Raw genomic sequence first — 20,501 nt, 5'->3', positions numbered from 1 at the left:
AGGTCAAAATGATCGATGTGTTGAGCTTCCGCAATGGCAGCATCGACACAGATGACAATGATGGAGGATACAGAAACAGAAGTTGAGCCTCAGTCGTAGGTTGTAATTTATTACCCTTCGTCGTTGTAATTTTTACGCTCCGTGATACTACCGATCTCACGCCTTTGGCTTGCCCTCCTTCGTTGACATATTAAACGATATGTTATGCAGGGTGTAATATTTTCTGCTTGCACATGTACTGATGACTAGATCCCGGTACGTTAAAGAACACTTTTTACTCGCATTCTTGCAGATTTATGAATGATGGCAACTAAACTAAATCTTATCCTTTTAATTTGTATAATTTAGCATAAAAATCAACAATTACAATAAGGTCTGAAGAAAAATTACTTTATTTCTGGTTTTCCATCTGCCGACCTTTGCAATTTTTCCGAAAAAAACTATATTTTTTATGAAAATATTTTCCCGAAACCCTAATAAATTCCGAAATTCCTGAATGCTATGAATAGTCCGATTTTTTTCTTTTAATTTTTAGTTAAGAATATTAGACTTCACACTTCAAAAGACATCTGCTATTTTTCCCAATATCTTTAAGCGCCCAATGGATATAGACCATAAAGCTGGATTCAATAATGGCTACCTTTATACGTTATCTGCTGATCGTGACAGCTTTAAATAAAAAAAATAAGTTTCAGTACACAGAGGCAAATTATTATAATAATTATACAGTGAGGGCATACATAACTATCGTATGGTATCGTTAATAGATCTTCTCTGAGGAATAAAATTAGATCATGCAACCGTTGTTCACTTTATTCAACGGGCGGTGGGGGATAATCTGAGCGACCAGTCCCGTTCCTTTTGGCAGGAAAATGAAATCACGTATTTATTTAATTTTTTGCTTCAATCGTTTTAAAGACGGCAATCGGTTGAAGTCTGTATTTAAATGGACAGTATCCTGTCAACATGGAACGAATGGATTTCGGTCAACAGCTATCGTCCGATTACTTTGATTTACATATAGTCTAATTGTTTGCACTTAATCGCCTTGCGCTGTAATATGCAATAGTATCCAAAATGGCAGACACCTTTTTTCAGTCACACTACAAATTGTCATCAACCTATGAGTATGCACACAAACACTCTAACATATCCTCCAACCCATGATTATTCACTCAAATAATACACTTTCCGTATGTAACAATTTTACTGTTTATTCCCTTTTTTATTTCTATTAAAAGAATAATAATTCCTTTTAGAATCATTTGGCAAAAGTCACATTTCACTGATGAAAAAACAACTGGAAGTTTTACATGAAAAACAGAAGATTTCACTTTAGTCAGATATGGATACTAAACTAAACCCAGAACCCACGGTGATGTGAAATCCACCCAGGGTCAAGTAAATAAGTAATTTCTAATTCATAAAGTCATATTTCATTCAAAAAATATTCAAGAATAAACTTTGTATTATCTCATAAATTAACAATTAGTATGCAATTTGCGAAATTCTATAATTATACAACATGAAATTTTAATATTTTTTGACTTTAGCAAAAGTAATCTCTTAAAATTATGAATGCTATATAAATGATATAATGAGGGATGTAACCCACAAAAATGGAATATATATATATATATATATATATATATATATATATATATATATATATAAACACACATAACCTGCCACCAACACACATTAACAAACACCAATATCGCAAAATCATAGCTAAGGCATATGCAGCACGCATGAAAACTAACCTACAGTACGTATGATGCATCAACAAACATAAAAAGCTAGTGATTCTTTTTGAAAAATCTTACTTAAAAAAATCATATGTAATAATTTACAGTAAATAATGAATCTGCACGGCTAAATAGCATCGCCTTCAGATTTTCGTGCATTAGTGTTTCTGTATTTCATTTCACATTTAACGATTCTTTATTCCAGTAGAAACTAATACAGGTTGATTGGAGTAAACTTTGGATGCCAAAGAAAAATGTACATGTGTGTGTGTGACTTTCGATGATGACACTGGAATACAACAGTGAACTGTGTCTTAACATGTCGAACACAGTCTTGGAAATTAGTGCAGAAATGCAGGTGTTAAATTAAAATAATTGCAAGAATGAAACTTGTAGATCTATAAACTGTAAATAGTGTTTTACATTATGTCGTGTGTTGCCTGACTAACGGTTGAGTAAAATAATAATAATAATAATAATAATAATAATAATAATAACAGTAAACATTAAATGTACAAACACTGCATATTATAGTCCATATATAAACCAGTCAACTTTATAACATTAGTTTTTAACTATCTAACACTCGTCTACGTCTATTGTTAAGTCCAACGTAAGATGCGGACGTAAAGCACGGCAAGGTATACTTGGTTTCCTGTACTTGTATACAAAAAACAACAACCGAAAACCACATGGTAGTTAACAACACAAAAGCATCAGACCGACGTTTAAATTGTGTAAGCAAATCTCCCCGCGCTTGAATAAGCAGCTATTATGCGCATCCTAAACATGGCAATGCGTTTTCTTTGACCAGGTTTAGGATTAGCAACCCTCACATCACTGACAACGCAGTTTAAGTTCTTTGAGAGAACGGTCTTTATAGGGTTCATCTCATAAATTTGGCTGCCATTTAGTGCATGACAGAAAAATGAATTGTGTTGATTAAACAAACGGCTACTCGATAGCTAACACTCGTTTAAGTACCTAATAGGTAACTCGAATTGAGCAATGAGAGACAATTTGTATTCATTTATAGTCAAATGGAGGAAGAGGGTCACTTAAACTGCGTTATTTTGTATTTAGCAGGTAAGTAAAAGTCACGCTGACGTCAGTGCGTAACCTTCTAGTTCTTCAAAGGCACGAAGACCATGTTTCCTGGGAATGCTGGGTAGAACGGGGTATTTCAGAATCGGGTATTTGTTCTCTTTACCGGTCGCTAGGGCAGTGAGGTGCAGCTCTGCCGTAATTTCTGTTCTCTCAGAAGCTGTGTCGTTAATTGTAGGTAAAATTGGGCGAGGAATCTTCTGATATGCATAAGGTGCTTTGGGTTCGCATGCTTAAATAAAACATTCAATAATGGATGATGACATTGTCAAGTGGCTGTGATATTCCTGAATCATAACGTATGTGGTCTTACCTGGGATAATTGGTACAATTACTTTAGATAAAATGTTTAAAACTAGGATTATGAACTCTTCTGAGATATTTCGATTGATTCGTTCTTCGTGTAACTATCGTTGATACCGTATAGTATTGGAGTCATCCAAATGAGAAGCACATTCAGAAAGGAATAAGGTAAACAAGTCTTTTCCTTCACAACTGTCGAAAACTAGTTCTAGAAGTACTCCACACTACATATTGCGCGCACGTTGAATACGCATCGCGTGTTTTAACGTCAAGAATCCACTTTAAAATGACGAGGGGAAGCAAATTCACCTAGGCTCAAACTTTGCAGCCACAAACGAAAGCTTCTCCAAATCGTGCTCTGATTGGCTGGAAACAACTTGTCACAGAGACAAACGCGAAGCTAGGCTGCAGAAGCTAATTCGTGTGGTATGAGATCCACCACTACGTGTTAGAGTTTGCCACACCTCGCTTAATACACATTGATAACTAACTCTAGCTACTTGACCATTTATAGCTAATGTGCTATGCTACCTGGCCTTTTCTAGCTCAATCGACTGACTTACAAACCCGATCTTCAAGGACGACTTAAGTTCCGATGCCTCAATTAAAATGTATGCAGACATGGCTAAGTCAAGTTTTTATCAAGTTTTATTACTCCCTTCCCATCGGGATACCTCACTACTGTTCCGCATCATTCAGTGTATACCCTAGCTTATTCTACCCTTTATCCTTGCCCACCTATGCCTACCCTAATTGCCCATACTTACCCTGCCTACCCACGTTAATCTACTGTATATACCCTACATACTGTAAACTACACTGTAATGCTCTAACATATTTAGATCGGGATATGACACACTGAAATATATATGACTTAAGTTTTTCTGTGTATGTTGTTCTTTCTCACAATATTTTGACACTGACTTAAGATGATTATATATATATATATATATATATATATATATATATATATATATATATATATATATATATATATATATATATATATATATATATATATTTATATGAAATTTTATTTGTTCCAGGTGTATCTGTTTGATCGATGCCTTGCATCTCTCCCTCTTTCTCTCTCTCTCCAATAAAGTATTTTTTAAAACAACTACTACGAAATCGACTTGAATTCCAATACGAGTCCTCTGCTTCTATCAGTATATAACGTACACAGCCACAAACGTGTATCCCCATAGGGATGCAAGAATGCAAGAAGTCAAAACTGTCCTTGGTGTCAAAAATGGGGGTCAGACTGAGTAAAATACAAACTTTGGTATCAAAAATGGGGGTCAAATTAAAAATTTGGGGCTCTCGGATGCGCAAATGAGGTAAAAGGAAACACTGCACACTGTATTTTGGAAGTGCACCCACGAAGGAATGACAGACAAACTTTCTTTGGCATCCAAATGGTAGAAATGTTGGGACTGCTCACCCAATGAAGTAATTCAAAGACCGCAACATAAACTTGTTCAACATACAGCTAACAATTCTTATAGAATGGATTTCACACTGTCAGCAGTTGGTAGTGTGTACTCGTTAGCAAAGGTATAATCACATACTATCCATGTACTAAAAGCAAATCTGATTCTTGATAAATAAATAAATAAAAGTCCCTAGGATTGTATTCGAATCCTACAGTCTTTTAGTGATAAAAAAAATAAAATAGCAACGTCAACGGGTGGTCTTATTTCCAGAATTTGCGGAGCACAGCTTAATGGCTTAGAGCCTTAGACAAAATCTTGAGAGCTGAAAACGACCAAATAAGTGAGGTACACGCTTCAAAGTAGTTAATTTAACTGCTTTGAAGTAAAAAAATAGACCTGCGAGCCCGCATCAGAGTATTTGAGTTAGCTGAACCTGAACGAAGTCTTACTAAGAAGAAACAAATTGACGGGGTGGGGTGGGTAGGATGTCCTAAGGTCTCGAGAATGTAGAATAGACCTGATGCGTCCTCCCGTTTGTCGCAAAAGGCGTCTAATGGAGGCAGTAGATGTGATAGTGCAGTGGTTAGCATGTCAAATTCGAGAACAAATAGGTGCGGGTTTGAATTGAATCAGCCTGGCTTGGTTACCTTGGTGCGGCCTTTGACCAGGGGCCCCAGGTAGCCGAGTGGTCTAAGGCTCTCTCCTTACAAGATCACTGACTCTCACCTTTGCCTGTGTGGGTTCGAGTCTTGGGGCGGCTATCATGGGTATTTGAGAAAGCTTGCCAGTAGCTTCCCGTGGATCAGTGGATCTTCCCGATTTCTTCCTCCACCAGATATTCTGGTATAACCTATCATGTGCTGCAAAATAGTATTAATCTCACAAAACCACTAACAGTCCTTTGGGCAAAGCAAAACACATTATTCCAATTGCTTAGGCACTAAATAACCTACTTGCGTTACTGTGCCAGAGTGGTATGTCAAAATGCCAACGAATTTACCCCTGAAAATGAAAGCTTAAAAGTAACTAACGTGTATCTCACTCAGTGTGTGTGTGTGTGTGTGTGTGTGTGTGTGTGTGTGTGTGTTGGATTTGTAACGTAGCTTTAACAATCTTTCAGTCATATCTCTACGATGTCTGCAGTGTGGCTGTTTATAGTGATGTCTAGCACTAGCGCATCATGCCGCAGACATGTAGCATGGTGTCCCACCCATTCATATTATCCTGACAACAAGCCGACCAGTCATACAACTGACCTCGTAATGCTGAGCGCCTAGCTCAGTACCATTTTGATAAGTCTTTGGTATGACTCGGCTGGAGTTCGAACCCGCGATCTACCGCATCAGAGGCGGACGCTCTAACCACTAGACCACCGGAGCAGTTATTCTTTAAATTTCTCATTATATCAACAGATACCATAACCCATCGTTATTTTACAATCAAGAGTTCGTTACTTGCTTTATGCAGTACATGCATAACCAAAAATGTTTATACCAACTGTATAATCCTTAATGTCGGATCGCGATTATCACTTCATTTCCAGTGAGCAATGTCAGTTATGCGAATATTTTTTCAAACATATTTCCACATTCAAGCAGTAATTAACATATTTTGAGACATATCATTGGTCAACAAAACGTAGGTAGATAAATTATCAATAATCTATCCTTGACTGTATATGAATGAAATCAATCAGTTATAGAGTAACCGGTGTTGACTTTTGTCATCAAGTCCACACGAGGTGTGTTCTTGAAGTCTAGCTGTACAATAAATACATGAACTCGATTCTTAGCATTCATTCTATACAAAGCCGCAAACTAATCTAGACGAGCTTACTGACACACAATATAAGGTTAACCTGACCTTGGTTTTGTGTATCGAACACTTCTTTTTCTGAAAGATTTGAAAGATAATTACATCGATATATTCTGACTCAAAAGTAAAGAGTTATTCTTCTGATAATTATGACGATAGAAAACTTGCATACATGTAGATGAAAACAAGAACGTTCGTATTATTTACTGCATGTATGTAACGTGCGAAAGAGTTTATTTAAAACATGTGACATACATGGGGTTTTTAATTTACATATGGAACATAAGTCTTTTTTTCACATAATCGACAGGAATTCAGGAATAATTTTTATGGGGGAGTAAACAAGCAGGCAAGGGGTTGTGGGGTGGAATTCTTAATGGGGGCGCAGGGACGAAGCTGTCGGATGCTCCTGTAGTTTAAGCGTTTCCATATGTTTAACAATCACACTGTAAAGGAAACTAAATCTATGATACGTTCCAGTTGTTTCACTCATTTTTTAATTAGTATTTTTTTTTGGGGGGGGGGCGACAATCAAATTAGCTTTCACACATGAAAAACAGGTTGTTTTAACAATGTGAAAATAGGAATGTATGCACACACAAAAATTGTTTGCCGTAGGAAACATTTTTCGGCAATCACTGAGTGTATAAAGACGACGTAATGATGCCTCGTTTTATAACCGTGGGTGATAACAGTCCTGCAAACCTGAGGCTATTATTACTAACGGTTATAAACACGGACATCTTATTAGCATTCAAGAAGAATAGGGGACACGGGTCGGCTCACGTGAAGCTACACTGCAAGCTGCATTGTATCTTCATGTACTAGCATTATACTTCATTCAACTTATTATTTGATTAAACTGCACTAAAAAAGAGTATGCAAAGTGTCTCGTATGAATTGGACTGATCAAAATATAAGTTCCAGGATCTGGTAAATTAAAAATGTTTTTGCCTGATCATAAATAAGACTGAAATTTGCCAGAAAATGCATACATACATTGTATTAATTTCGCTCTACAACTGTGTCCTTGGCATAGGGTTTTATTTTTAAAGAAAAAGAAACACCCAAGTTTTTTTCAATGGTTGTCCCAGTTATTTCTTTTAAAGGCATGGTTTATTGAAGAAACTTTTCATTCCCTTTTTAGTTTACGATCGATAGCTGTAATTTGATTATAGAGTATACTGCTTGGCCTTACTTCAGATGTATACCTCTCAAAATAATACTGGCTTCTCTTGATCATTTTCACTTCCTTTACTCGAAAAGTAAATAGGACACAAAAAGAAATAGTCGATAATTTTTCTATCCGATTTCTGTTTTATAATTCATCTCGCTGCAGTTTCAGAAGCTTATATTGTTTAATGTATCAAAATAAACTTTCCCTATTTTAATGGCTGCTACAGTTAATGTACTTTGAACTAGTTCAAGTGCATTTTTCGAGCACATGAAATCAGCCATTTTAATCCTCTTGTCAGCTTTAGATAGTGCATAGTTTCCATAGTTACCATGTACAGAGAAATTTCAGTCCCCATACATGAACATAGCATAGAGTTATGGCAGTTTTTAAAATTACCACATGTAAAGAAATCTCAATCACAGTAAGTGAAAGTAGCATGAAGGTATGCCAACTCTCCCCAATGTACTGATGGAAACAACTTTGATCCCTCTCTCATACGTACATAGCAAATGTGAGCGGAACCATAAAAAAGAAAATGTAATATTCTTAGACTGTCAATCCTGCCAAGAAAGCTATTGAAAGAATAATATCAGAATGTAGTTCTAAAGTTCAGTACTGTTTATACGAATTTAAAGCAGTTTTGCTGTTTTTAAGAAAAATTTCTAAGGTGAATTAAAGATTGATTTAATAACTGTCAAATGTCTACTTCATAATATTGAGGTGAAATACAAGCACCGACATAGGCTATCCTACTCGGAAAAGTTAACATTTTACTTTTCCTAATGCATGCAAGAAATTTAGACGGTAATTTGTTGGGTTCATACAGAATAGGACGTTTCGGGATTCAACAAACTTTCAGGTTTATTTTTCCAATAAAATAGGAGCTATATACAGTGCCAGTTAAGACTGTTTTTTTTTTAGCAGACCTAGGAAGAAAAATGTCAAAGATGGAGAAACATTTACGACAAGTATTTATAGGCTTCCTTTGGTTAACAAATTTGACAATATATAAGAAATGAATAACTTTCAATTCAAAAGAAAAATTACCATATCGCGCGCACGTGTGTGTGTGTGTGTGTGTGTGTGTGTGTGTGTTATACGTGCTTACATTGAAAATAAGAGAGACAATGATAAAAGCCAGCATTTTTGTTTGAACTTACTGAAAACAATCTGGCTAAAATGTTTTCATAGCCATTTAAAATCTAAAATCTAAAACACTAACCTCGTTTGACTGGGGCTGACTGTGGTCGATTCAATAGATCGTAGTTCAGGGTTATCATGGCATTCGTATTACGGTTTAGGCCTAAATCATCGTTGTCTCTTGAGATCGACACTCTGACATTTCTTACAGGTCGAAAGATATGGGTTCGGGGACTCATTAATGGCATGATTAAATGTTTGTAAGGGTATTATAATCCAGTAAATATTGAATTCTCCCGCTTTTCGAATTTGGTTCTTTGATAGACTGTGACACCGTTTCTAACAGGCGGCGTTAGGCTAAAATTATTAAAGTACAAATTATTTCCTGGATATCATATTTCGGACAGAATTGCTGGTATGTTATAACTGTTACAGTATTCAGCATTTCGGACAGTTATTCTTAGCTTAACGAACCGTGTTTTCCCTTCTGTTTTTTAATAGCAATTTTCATTTATTTTAAATTAAATTTTGCAGAACGATGCAAACAAAGTCATCGAGGAGAGAATATACAATATATACTGTGCATACTTTTTTAACATTTATTATTTATTATGAAGAAAGTTGTCAATATAACGAGAAAACTAATTAATTGTACATTTACTTCACAGAATAGTCAGTTTCTGATTAAATTTACCACATTTGTATTCACGAGAATTATTATTATAGGAATCAATAATCAATTGACAACGAATGTTTCCTTTCTATTGCATGAAACAAATCCAGGGTTGGTCTGTATTTTTTATTATTTTTTTTAATTTTTTTTTTTAATTTTTTTTTAAATTTGACAATGGTTATCTATAGTCGTTGGAAATGTTTGTGGAATTTATTAAGAATTTCAATAACACATTTACATGGAAATCAGTGGGAAGTGGAACAGATCAGTGGATTATAATATTTTTCTTTGTCATCATGCTCAAACATCTATTTTTTAAACCTTAAGTTTATTAGCTCGCATACATGTGGTCATGCTTCCCGTATCACATTCCTCATATTTAACTGGTCTCACTACTGAGCGAATCAAGCGATTCCGCACTTGAGTCCGGCTTAAGGTCCATGTTTCCCCAATTTCCGAGAACCTTAAGACAGCAGTTCTTATATGAGGCGTTCTTAAACGCGTAAATACTACACACAATTTCTTCTCATCACTAATGAACAAACAGCCACTAGGCCCTAACTTCACACCTGGTTTTATTTTGCTTCCAATATGTATGACCCATCGGGGTGCTTTTTCCAAGCTGAATATTGATACTTTACGCCATGGACCACAAAACACGACTCAGACAATACAAAGAATTGTTTCGATCTCAAAGTAGTAAAAACGTATACATTAGAATATTTAGAGAATTCATTATGTTAATAAATCAGGGAGGGTCCATTTTTGAAAACCCAATCCCATACTACCATAAAATCCCGTGAAGACTATGCATTATGAAGTCTGTTCATATAAACTGGATATTTCCCGAATACCGACACCCCATAATCAACAAATAATCACTACAATTTAATGAAGCCAGATCCGGTGATATCAATGCAAATATCAATTACATTAGGTTTATTACAGCATCACCATGCCCTAAGGTCATTTGATTATAATGTAAATATTTTATCATACACTAGGTATGGATGCTTTGGCATAATTTTATCTATATTCTCTGACTGTGACTGATACCCCTCACCCTTCTTATTTCTGGGAATGTTATCTTTTTAAAAAGAAAAGTTTTGTGGTTCATACTACATTGGCTATTTTCGTCAGTATTATACAGTCATTACCAATTCCATGAAAGCACTTACATTATCTTTCTCAGACACTTCTTTCACATGCGGTTCTGATAAGTATTCTAAATACAGTCCTTTTTGTGGGAGTATAAATCGCCGCATAACTATGGTGCCCTCGTAGAGGTTGGAGGGGAGTAACTGAAAGGTTACACTTAGCAGTTTATGTGCCTCGACCTGTACTGATACATGGTGTGTAGTTGTAAACTACTATCATTTCGCTTTTTTAATGACGTCGTATACAGTCCGCCTACACACCTGAAATGGCTAGGTTAATTATATAATTCTTGCGAGGATATCTGTCTGATTACACAAAGACTTATGTGCAGCCACTTTTCATTTTCTTTTGGTATGTCCTCTGCATACTCACTTGCGTGTAAACTTAATTCAAAAGTACTTCTGGATTAAACCTCCCATGCACAGGTACATTGAACTGAATTAGTAACTTCTAGTACTCAAAAAATAGTGTGTTCACCTGCTACATTTGTTTATGACGTGTTCAAAATAAGCAATTGATTTTTATTTCAAGTGAAATTTATTAAAAAGATTCTGTATATGTGTCTAAAAATTAGTTTGATATATTAAATATAGCATGTGTATGTTTCACCTAAAGGAAAAAAGAAAGCTTCTGTTTGAAAAGGCAGCAAGCGGACAAAACAAAAATATACAGTGAATCAGTACTGAGTGTGCAAAAAAAGGATATAAGTTGTAGAAAAATGTTATAATAATGTGTTGTATATTAAATAACATGATTAGCATAGAGTTTCATACATATGTTTACTTGATAAAAGAACGTTCAGAATTTGTAACATTGCAAGAGGTGTAACAACCGCCCAAGATCAAGCCCCGCAACAACCGGGAGTAGGGGAGGCAGGCCCAGTGGAGGCCCAAAAATTCCCATTGAACAATCTTTTTTTACTGGGTTCGGGCACCAGAATTAAGTTCTATGAAGAGGTGGCCCAGAATTTCTTGCCACGCCACTACATATTACATTTTAAGATTACCTATTATGAAAATTATTTATAAATGACATAATGACATTATGAATTAATAAAGTAAATAAAAGTAATCGAAGGTGCTGAAGATGTTAAATGGCTCTAAAGTTGTAAACCTATAAGATTAAGTAGTATAAAATGCATAGTGTGCCGTTTGAAATATTACACGCAGTTTCTTCTTTTGATGTGATGGTAGCTGAACTTTCATATTAGAAAATTAAGAATTTTATGGAAATAAATATTTTAATACAAGGAAATAATTATTAGTACCGAATCTTTTTATGCTACAAAAGAACTTATTTTTTTCTATTTTCAGATGTTAAAAGTGTCAGATTTTTTTTTGTAATACTGAATATTGTTCCAGTACTGAGAGACCCTTCTCTAATTTAGGAAAGGTAGAACTATTTCCATGGCCTGCCATTCTTTTCACCTATTTTTAGTGATGTTGGGCTAGCATTGCCAAATTATCAACATTATTCAGGGAATCTCTTTTTAGATCCAAAACGGGTGCGGAGATGGGGGGAGGGGAGGGCTGTCAGGTGGAGAGGAGTGGAAGACTTGATGAAAAAAGTACAAGGTTAGTCAACAGTCATCCCTGCTTACCACACCAATGTACGGTCTAACTGCGTTATTTGTATTATTTTTTGCCATTTTTTTTAAAGTATTGTTTGATAGAATGTTGCGAGCTTACAGCCATTTCTTGTATACTTGGATTAGAGATAAGTTTAGCTAAACACTTCTGCAGATCAGAATGATCTCTTACTGAAATTGACAAGTTTACTCAAAGGCTTCCAGCGAACAAATGGATGCAGCCTTTTTGGCTCCCGAAACCGTTCAGTTATGATATTCAAAAAACTGAGAGGGCCGTTTGAATACAATTAGGTTTATATTTTTACAAAATTGTTGGGGTTTATTTTTTGTAGTTTTAAAATTGTATCCATTTCTGCGCCTATGCTTGTCTTGAAGACCTTTATGGGATAATTAATCTTTCTCGTCACTATTATGGCAGGACTGCGTTGATATGCAGATAACCCTTATGTATAAACACGAAATGCCTACACAATGGCCTCGTCTGCATAATGGGACCTGTACTGGTTAAGCTGTAGTCTGTTCACTTGACGAAAAGCCCTCTGGAGAACTGTATGAGCAATGGTTCGAGCCCCCAAATTTTACTTTCCTAAACATGGTATGCCAGTTAAAGTTTTCAGATCCAAATATTTCACAAAATCAAAGAACAAACGCAAATATATAATTTTGCAAAAAAAAATTATAAATAAAAAATCGTGATGAAAATAGTCACTGTTCTTTATATTCAATAAGTTTGCTGTATAATTACTTGCTACCTGCGTTTATTGAAAATGAGCATTATCGATGTTCGATATATAAGAATGGGATTTAAGAACTGTCAGATCGAAGTGTATACAGCTCTTATAATAGATAAACGAAATCTAAAACTCATTAATCAAAACCATTTGTCTCATTTTGGTCGAAGCAAGCAAACAATCCTAGCAGATCTTATCGTCAGTGGCTTACATGTTCTGATTTATTCTTGCGCCCTTACGGGTTTCGATCCATCTATGAAGGCTAGCAAGGCTTCATTTGAATTGGGTCTAACAAAATCAATATCATATTTAAACAAAGTATGATATCGTTCAGTGGCGTCACTAAGGTTGGTGTCATCCAGTGCGGTAAGTCATGGTGTCACCCCCATGGACCTCATTCCTGCACAAAAATTTAAATGTTTTAAAGAATGTCGTGTGCGGTAACTCATGGGGTCACCCCCATGGACCCCTTTCCTGCACAAAATTCAAAATTTTTATAGGCAGCCATTTTGGTATCACCCCCTCTGATGGTGTCATCCGGTGCAGTCCGCACCCCCACCCCCTAGTGACGCCACTGATATCGTTGAAGAACAAAGATCTTCTGTCTAGTTCTTGAAAATCATTTTAAAGCGTGCAGATAATGGCATTAATTAATTAGACTATACTGATAGTATAATATCATCTGTTTGCAAGTGTTAACCCTCCACTATGTGCGTAGCTCCATTACCTTCTCAAATCGCACGATCTCAGATCTTTCCGTGATTAAAAAAAAAATTAATAAAAAACGAAACCAATAAGAGCAAACCAAAAAGAACAATAACAAAAGAATAACAAAAAGAAGACGAAACACGGTCTTGAATGCATAGTGTGAATAAATATTTCCCATTTTCATGCATTTTGCCTTATGTCCGTCTAAAAATGTATGCGACAAACAACCGGTGTCCTTAGCCTAGGCTTCTTCCTTTAAACAGTTTGCATCAGCATGGGGGATATTTATTTCCTTTGCACCGCGATGAAAGCAGAAGCGACCCGGGGGAAGTAGCCTAGTAACCTGTTTTGTGTCGTGTGACAAGATTGAAACAGCTTTAGTAAAGTTGCCTTTCGCTGTATATTTAAGGACTGGTGGTACTAATTAAACACCTACGGTAAACCTTTGGATATTTAATCATATTAAATATGTAATAACTTTGAATTTCAAAATACTAGTGATCAAACCTGTATCTCACGAGAAATACATGATTATACAAGGAGAAAACGACACATTCACCGGCATTTGTATTTTTTTATTATCTACATCTGTATTGAAAAATGAGTTCACAATTCTGCAACTAAATAATTAGGTGAATTTCAGCAACGAGTGTTCCAAAGACAATCTGTAGAAGGACTGAAATTCCATAAATGAAAAATTTTCTGTTTGTTTCTGTTACAAACAGGATAAACTCACAAAAGATTCTCTTGAAAAAACATTTACATTTCATATCGATCAATCATACCCCTCCATAGCCGTATATATAACACTGTCGACGAGAAAGAATGCAAAAAGAAAAAAGAAAAAAGAATTCAGAGAATTAAAATTTTGACACGACGATGTTATGTTCATCGAAAAGATCTGACGTAAGAATAGCAGTCTACCTTTAAAATATTAAAACTGAGAATGCTAAAGTTCGATCTTTTGTACTGCTTGTCAAACAGTTTGCAGGCCTAAGCACATAAATTATCAAAAACGCGAAAATTTTAATTTGATTCGACAGCAGTCTTTACTCGTCTGTATACAATTTTCCCCATAAATTCTCTAACACAAACACCATACCTGACATGTCTGTGTATTATAGAACACTATACCTGACATGTCTGTGTATTATAGAACACCATACCTGACATGTCTGTGTATTATAGATCTTTAGCATTTGTATTTAACTTGGGCATCATTTTTCTTTTTGAAACATATTATGTTTTATTTATTCTGGTTTGTTTTCCTCTTTGTTCATTACTTAATGAATTGAATTGCTTACTAACGTGCAAAGTTAAATACAAGTACATTCAGATACTGATGAACTCTCTTTCTTTCTCTCTCTCTCTCTCTCTCACGCACACACAACTCTTACCCCCCACGGTGCATATGTGTAATGGTGGATACATTAGGTGTTATCAAAAATACACAGGCCATAGATACCACTATCTTGTACATAGATTAGACAAAAGGTGTATGTGTGTGTACGACTATAATATACCTACCATTCTTACCCACAATGCATAGCTCATCACGGGGGGTCCCTTAGAGATAATCATCGTCAATTAGAACGAGCAAATACAAATGTGATCACCTCTTTCTACTGAATAAGTAATATATTCTTCAATTTTTAAGATGGCCTTAAATTACCTTTTATACGCGTTGTTCTCAATGGACCTGATACTGATACCAAAAAAAATACATCACAGTGACTTATGTTCACAGCATAGCAAGATACGTCATGCTTGTACCATATATATTCGACATTGATTGCACGTATTTTAGAGTGATCTGCAAATGAAAACTTAATCAACCGACTCAAGCAATGAAATTAGCCTGATACCCTGGTCTGACATGATGCTCCGCGCTTGTCATGGGAGGCCAGGGTACCAGGGTAACGCTGAAATAGACGTAATGTTACAGGCACGTACGAGTGTAAAATACTGATGTATAAAGGCGGTTTCGTACACGTTGGTAGGTAATTGAAATTGTAGCTGACCTCGAAAACAATGTCCTTAATTTAGTAATGGCATCATGCTAAAAGTGAAATACTTATGTTTTCTCGCCAAAGTATTAAAAGAAGAAGGAAATACTTAGAAATCAAATCATAAAAGATGAACTCATAAACGATGGAAGGAGAGAATAAATACTTCCTCAGACCTAGAATTGAATGCTTTTTAAAATGACAAAAGGACAGTATTAAAACTGAATCATATAATTGTATGAAAATAAAGATAACTATTAAAATGAAATATATAATATTAATGTAGCAAAAATTAAATTTGGTCGTGTTTGTAATGAAACATGGTTATAAAGGACTGCATAATTTAAATTACAGATATCAACTACATTATGGACTCTCCACCACATATAATGATAATAATAATAATAATAATAATAGTACCTGGAGGCCATTGCACAATCCTTTCTGGAACACTTTTCCGCATATGATTGTGAGCACCATGGTTGTTTCCGACCTCAGCACGTCCGCTGCGAATGGTCACCACTGTATTTTCTCGTCGAATAGCTATACTAGATGACCCCCGGATATTAAGGTCCTGCGCATCCCCCATCCGGGACATAGGATGTTGGATCACTGGTAAGTTGGACATTCTTCCAGATGCAGAACCAGCCGCTGAAACTGCTCGGGACATGACCATACTGGTGGCCATTCTGTTCTTGAACGGAATAAATGAAACTTCAGCAACCTTTAGCTCTATTTATTCTCTGATCATTTGGTGTGGAATAATAGTAATAGCAATACACATTACCGGTGCCTATACATTTGCATATGCTTTTGTATTCGCGAAATTTCCTCCGTGGCAAATCTATCAGTTTAAAAACCGTTGGCAAACACTTTCGTACTTTGAACTAGTAACTCTGTCAGTTTCGAAACTACCACCGCAATCTAAGTTTGAAACCAAACAGTTTCCTTCTCGGTTTAATAAATCAGTTCAGCCATGTTCAAGAATAGTGTACGTAATCGCTAGGTAACACGCCGGAGATTCACCCCGCAAGCTCGACACGGATCACGTGATTGAACGGTTTTAGTCAACTAGAAGCATTGTATAGTTCATTACTCACATATCGTCCTTCGAGTCGAGATCCCATTCAAATTATCTCGTCTCGAGCCATGGGTACCGTTTAGCTATGTACATTGAATAAATGTAAACATGCCGATGTTTATTTAGCTTGGGTACATGGTGTTAAATTGTCATTCCTTTAAATACCGCAACAGTACATATTGTCATAAGTATAACTAACTTATCAAATTTTAATATGGCTTATTAAAGGTGCCGTAATTTGTTCGTTTGAGAAACTTGAACTCATATATTTTCGCTGTTATAAAAACTAAGGGAGATAGATAGCATAGCGAGGTATCTCAGCCTTGTATTGGAAATTTTGCAATAATTTATGACAACCACAGATTTTCATTCATTTCAAGCCCAAACCTTTATTTGATTTCTAGCCTTGTATAACACTCTTGAACAGCAAGGTCGATTGTGGACATGATCTGATTAAACCGACACTTCATTTATCTGCCATATTTTCATTTGTATAGGATAAATGAATGTGCTGGCGGCGGGCCATTCATTAATATTGTATAAAATGGTTTCACTATAATAACAAAACAGATTCCTTTAATAGCCATTACGGACTCAAATTCTCTATTTTTGTCGCTATATTCCACATGACTCGTTTTCTCGATTTTTTTTCCCTCCTCGCCCGAAATCGCTCGAAATACAATAGGTCTTATTTGAATCTTCTTCGAGACTGAGAGTTCAAAACTGCATATAGGTCTCATACGCATGAAAAAAGTAACTCTGATATAATGGCCATTTTAATATCAGAGTTTAAAAAAATCAGTAAGGTTCGAGGTCCATAATTTTGAGATAATATTTCTGTTAGAGCCATCATGACGTAAAGCTGCGTAAATTGAACGTTTCTTCTCTGTCTATCGTCTTATTTGTCTTTGTTTTGTAATTGTCTTTTGACAAAAATTCTTTGAGAGTTTAAAGTTTAGGCTAGTTCAAAAATATCACTGCGTGTTGTCAGTTACATGTATACATAACACAGTCTTAAATCCTAATTTCAACTACTTTTTGACGTAAGAAAAGTATGGCTGTGAAATTGGAGATTACGTAAAATAGAGATATGATATACATCCACAATGATAAGTTTCACAGAATACTGCTACAGTCTCATTAATAGTTCGACATATTTATCCATATATCATTGGATCCTATTACTTATACAGCCTTCATCAATATTGCTGCTCGAGTTTTTTTTTTTTTCTTTTCTTTTATCATAAATACTCTATCCCTTGCAAAATTACTAGAGGTGCTTTTCATGGTGTCACCTATTAAAATGATGGTCTTGCCTTTGACTTGTACTACTATTCCACTTTATTTACCACCGCGGTCTGAATTTTGTACCGTATTTGTACTCTCTTATAAATGCAAATGCACATAATCAGATCTGCGGTTGCGCAATGTACCGGCATATGTGGGTCTAAGTAGATTTTTTAGGACTAATCAGCAAAAACAAAACAAAACAGACCCTTATCTGCCGACACATTATGCGACGGTTTATGACGGTCTATTTTTCCCCAGTTAAACTGATTTATAAACGAGCAAAGTCGGTATTTGAAGATTTTTACCCATCTTACCTCCATCTTTTCTTCAAGAATATTTACACCACATTTACCTCTACTCTTTTATCTCACAGTACATATTTACTTTTAGTCGAAGCGTTTATCTTCGTAAAAATATTAGCAAAGAGTTTACCTGCACAATTTTACTACCCACATTTTCTCAAGTGAAAGAATAACTGTCACTGCTACTTTACTATAGAAATATTGAAGATCAAAACTATTGAATATTAAATCATGTACTTTTTATCAAAATGTCATCAGTTCCCCATTTGTAAGCTGAAATGTCCTCATTATCCATCTTTCTAATATAAAAAATGTTGTCCTCATTTTAACTATGTAAGCTAAAAGGTTTCAGTTCTATCCAAAGTAGGGCGTGCAAAACCATGTTGTGAAGAAGTTGGAAGAGTAGTTTTGCACTGATTTCAGTGCATTTTTACTATCAAGAAAGAAATGTTGAGTACAATCTGTTTCTCTGCAGGAGCATAGAAGAAAATTTGTTATATCCATTTTGAAAAGATGTTTGAGCCTCACTTTTTCCAGCCAGCTTCTATCGATATAAAATTCCCATCTTCATATTTTGCCGAAAGACTTAAAGGTTGTGCTCTACACATTATGAAATGTAGGTGTGCCTTAGAGAGAGAAAAATTACAGAATGGTTGCCTCGCCGAGTTGGTATTATTTGCAAATATTAAGAATATTTACTGTGAACCATTTTGAAGAAATTTGTTAGTCTATCTATATTATGTTGTTTTTTCTTCAAGTTTTCCTCAGGGCGGATCCAGAAATATCGTTTTGTATTATTTTGGGTCTGTAAACAAGTAGGCGAGGGGTCTGCAAGATGGAAACACGAAACTTCCGAAAGCACCTGTCCCAACCCGATTCACTGAACAAAGCATCAGCATTAAATATCCTAGCTGTTTCTGTCAAAATTCATGATGCTTTCAACGTTATTTTCTTTTCTTTAATTTCCCGTGGTTCATACAGTGCATTTATTTGATTTCTTGTTGGTCATACAGTGCAGTTATCACATATTGCATCTGTATATTGGACAAATAAAAGAAAACTAAAAAGTCTGTAATATTGAAAGATCTGCGAATTTTTTTTAATTTTTGCAATAGTTTCAAATGAAAAGAGGATTTATAGATAATAGTATATGCATGTATATGACACGCGCTGTCTTGACAGAATGTATGTCTCTAGGTGACAATGAGTAGCTATCACTTTGATCAATATATTGTTATGGCACCGGGAAGATTATATATCTGGGTGTGTTTTGTTTTAATCAAATTTAACAGGCCTTGTATGTGGCAATTAATTCTCTAAAGAGCAGAATTCAACATAAGGGCTGATGATGGGGATGTTCTACAACTATATACAGAATTCAACATAAGGGTTGATGATGGGGGATGTTCTGCAACTATATACAGAATTCAACATAAGGGTTGATGATGGGAGATGTTCTACAACTATATACAGAATTCAACATAAGGGTTGATGATGGGAGATGTTCTACAACTATATACAGAATTCAACATAAGGGTTGATGATGGGAGATGTTCTACAACTATATACAGAATTCAACATAAGGGTTGATGATGGGAGATGTTCTACAACTATATACAGAATTCAACATAAGGGTTGATGATGGGGGATGTTCTACAACTATATACAGAATTCAACATAAGGGTTGATGATGGGAGATGTTCTACAACTATATACAGAATTCAACATAAGGGTTGATGATGGGAGATGTTCTACAACTATATACAGAATTCAACATAAGGGTTGATGATGGGAGATGTTCTACAACTATATACAGAATTCAACATAAGGGTTGATGATGGGGGATGTTCTACAACTATATACAGAATTCAACATAAGGGTTGATGATGGGAGATGTTCTACAACTATATACAGAATTCAACATAAGGGTTGATGATGGGAGATGTTCTACAACTATATACAGACCAGTGTCGTCAACAAAAAGATGTATATTTGATTGAATATTGATTATAATATTGTGGTGGAATTGGTGAGATGTTTTCATGACAAGGGGCAGTTCTGTTTTCACTAGAATACTGGTTTGAAAAAGTATTGGTCAATTAAAAAAAGGAGTACTATTTAGCTAAGGTCAGTGACTCTGGAGTGAGAAAAACATTTACTGCAGATTCGTGTCAAGCATCATACTTCAGCTAGGATGTTTATGGAATGGAAAATTTTAATTAGAATAAAATACTTAAAGGG

General features: G+C 35.3%; 1 protein-coding gene across 6 annotated transcripts in view; it reads right to left on the bottom strand.

The window, feature by feature from the left end:
- Window positions 1–16,644, bottom strand: part of LOC149773039 (EF-hand calcium-binding domain-containing protein 6-like) — a 92,992-nt gene extending 76,348 nt beyond the window's left edge. For 5 of the 6 annotated variants that reach the window (XM_089946900.1, XM_089946899.1, XM_089946901.1 and 2 more), the window contains exons 1-2: window positions 16,008–16,644; window positions 2,869–3,084 (exon numbers count right to left, since the gene is read on the bottom strand). In XM_089946900.1, the coding sequence (XP_089803026.1) occupies window positions 2,869–3,084; window positions 16,008–16,275 (484 nt within the window). In that variant the 5' untranslated portion in view covers window positions 16,276–16,644. The remainder of the gene's footprint in view (window positions 1–2,868; window positions 3,085–16,007) is intronic. The other variant, XM_089946903.1, reaches the window with a different exon arrangement.
- Between the last annotated feature and the right edge of the window lie 3,857 nt (window positions 16,645–20,501).

Source organism: Sinohyriopsis cumingii, unplaced genomic scaffold, assembly GCF_028554795.1.
Source record: "Sinohyriopsis cumingii isolate HCF-2022 unplaced genomic scaffold, ASM2855479v2 utg000913l, whole genome shotgun sequence".
Classification (NCBI taxonomy): Eukaryota; Metazoa; Mollusca; class Bivalvia; order Unionida; family Unionidae; genus Sinohyriopsis; species Sinohyriopsis cumingii.
This window is presented reverse-complemented; position numbering and strand designations above follow the sequence as displayed.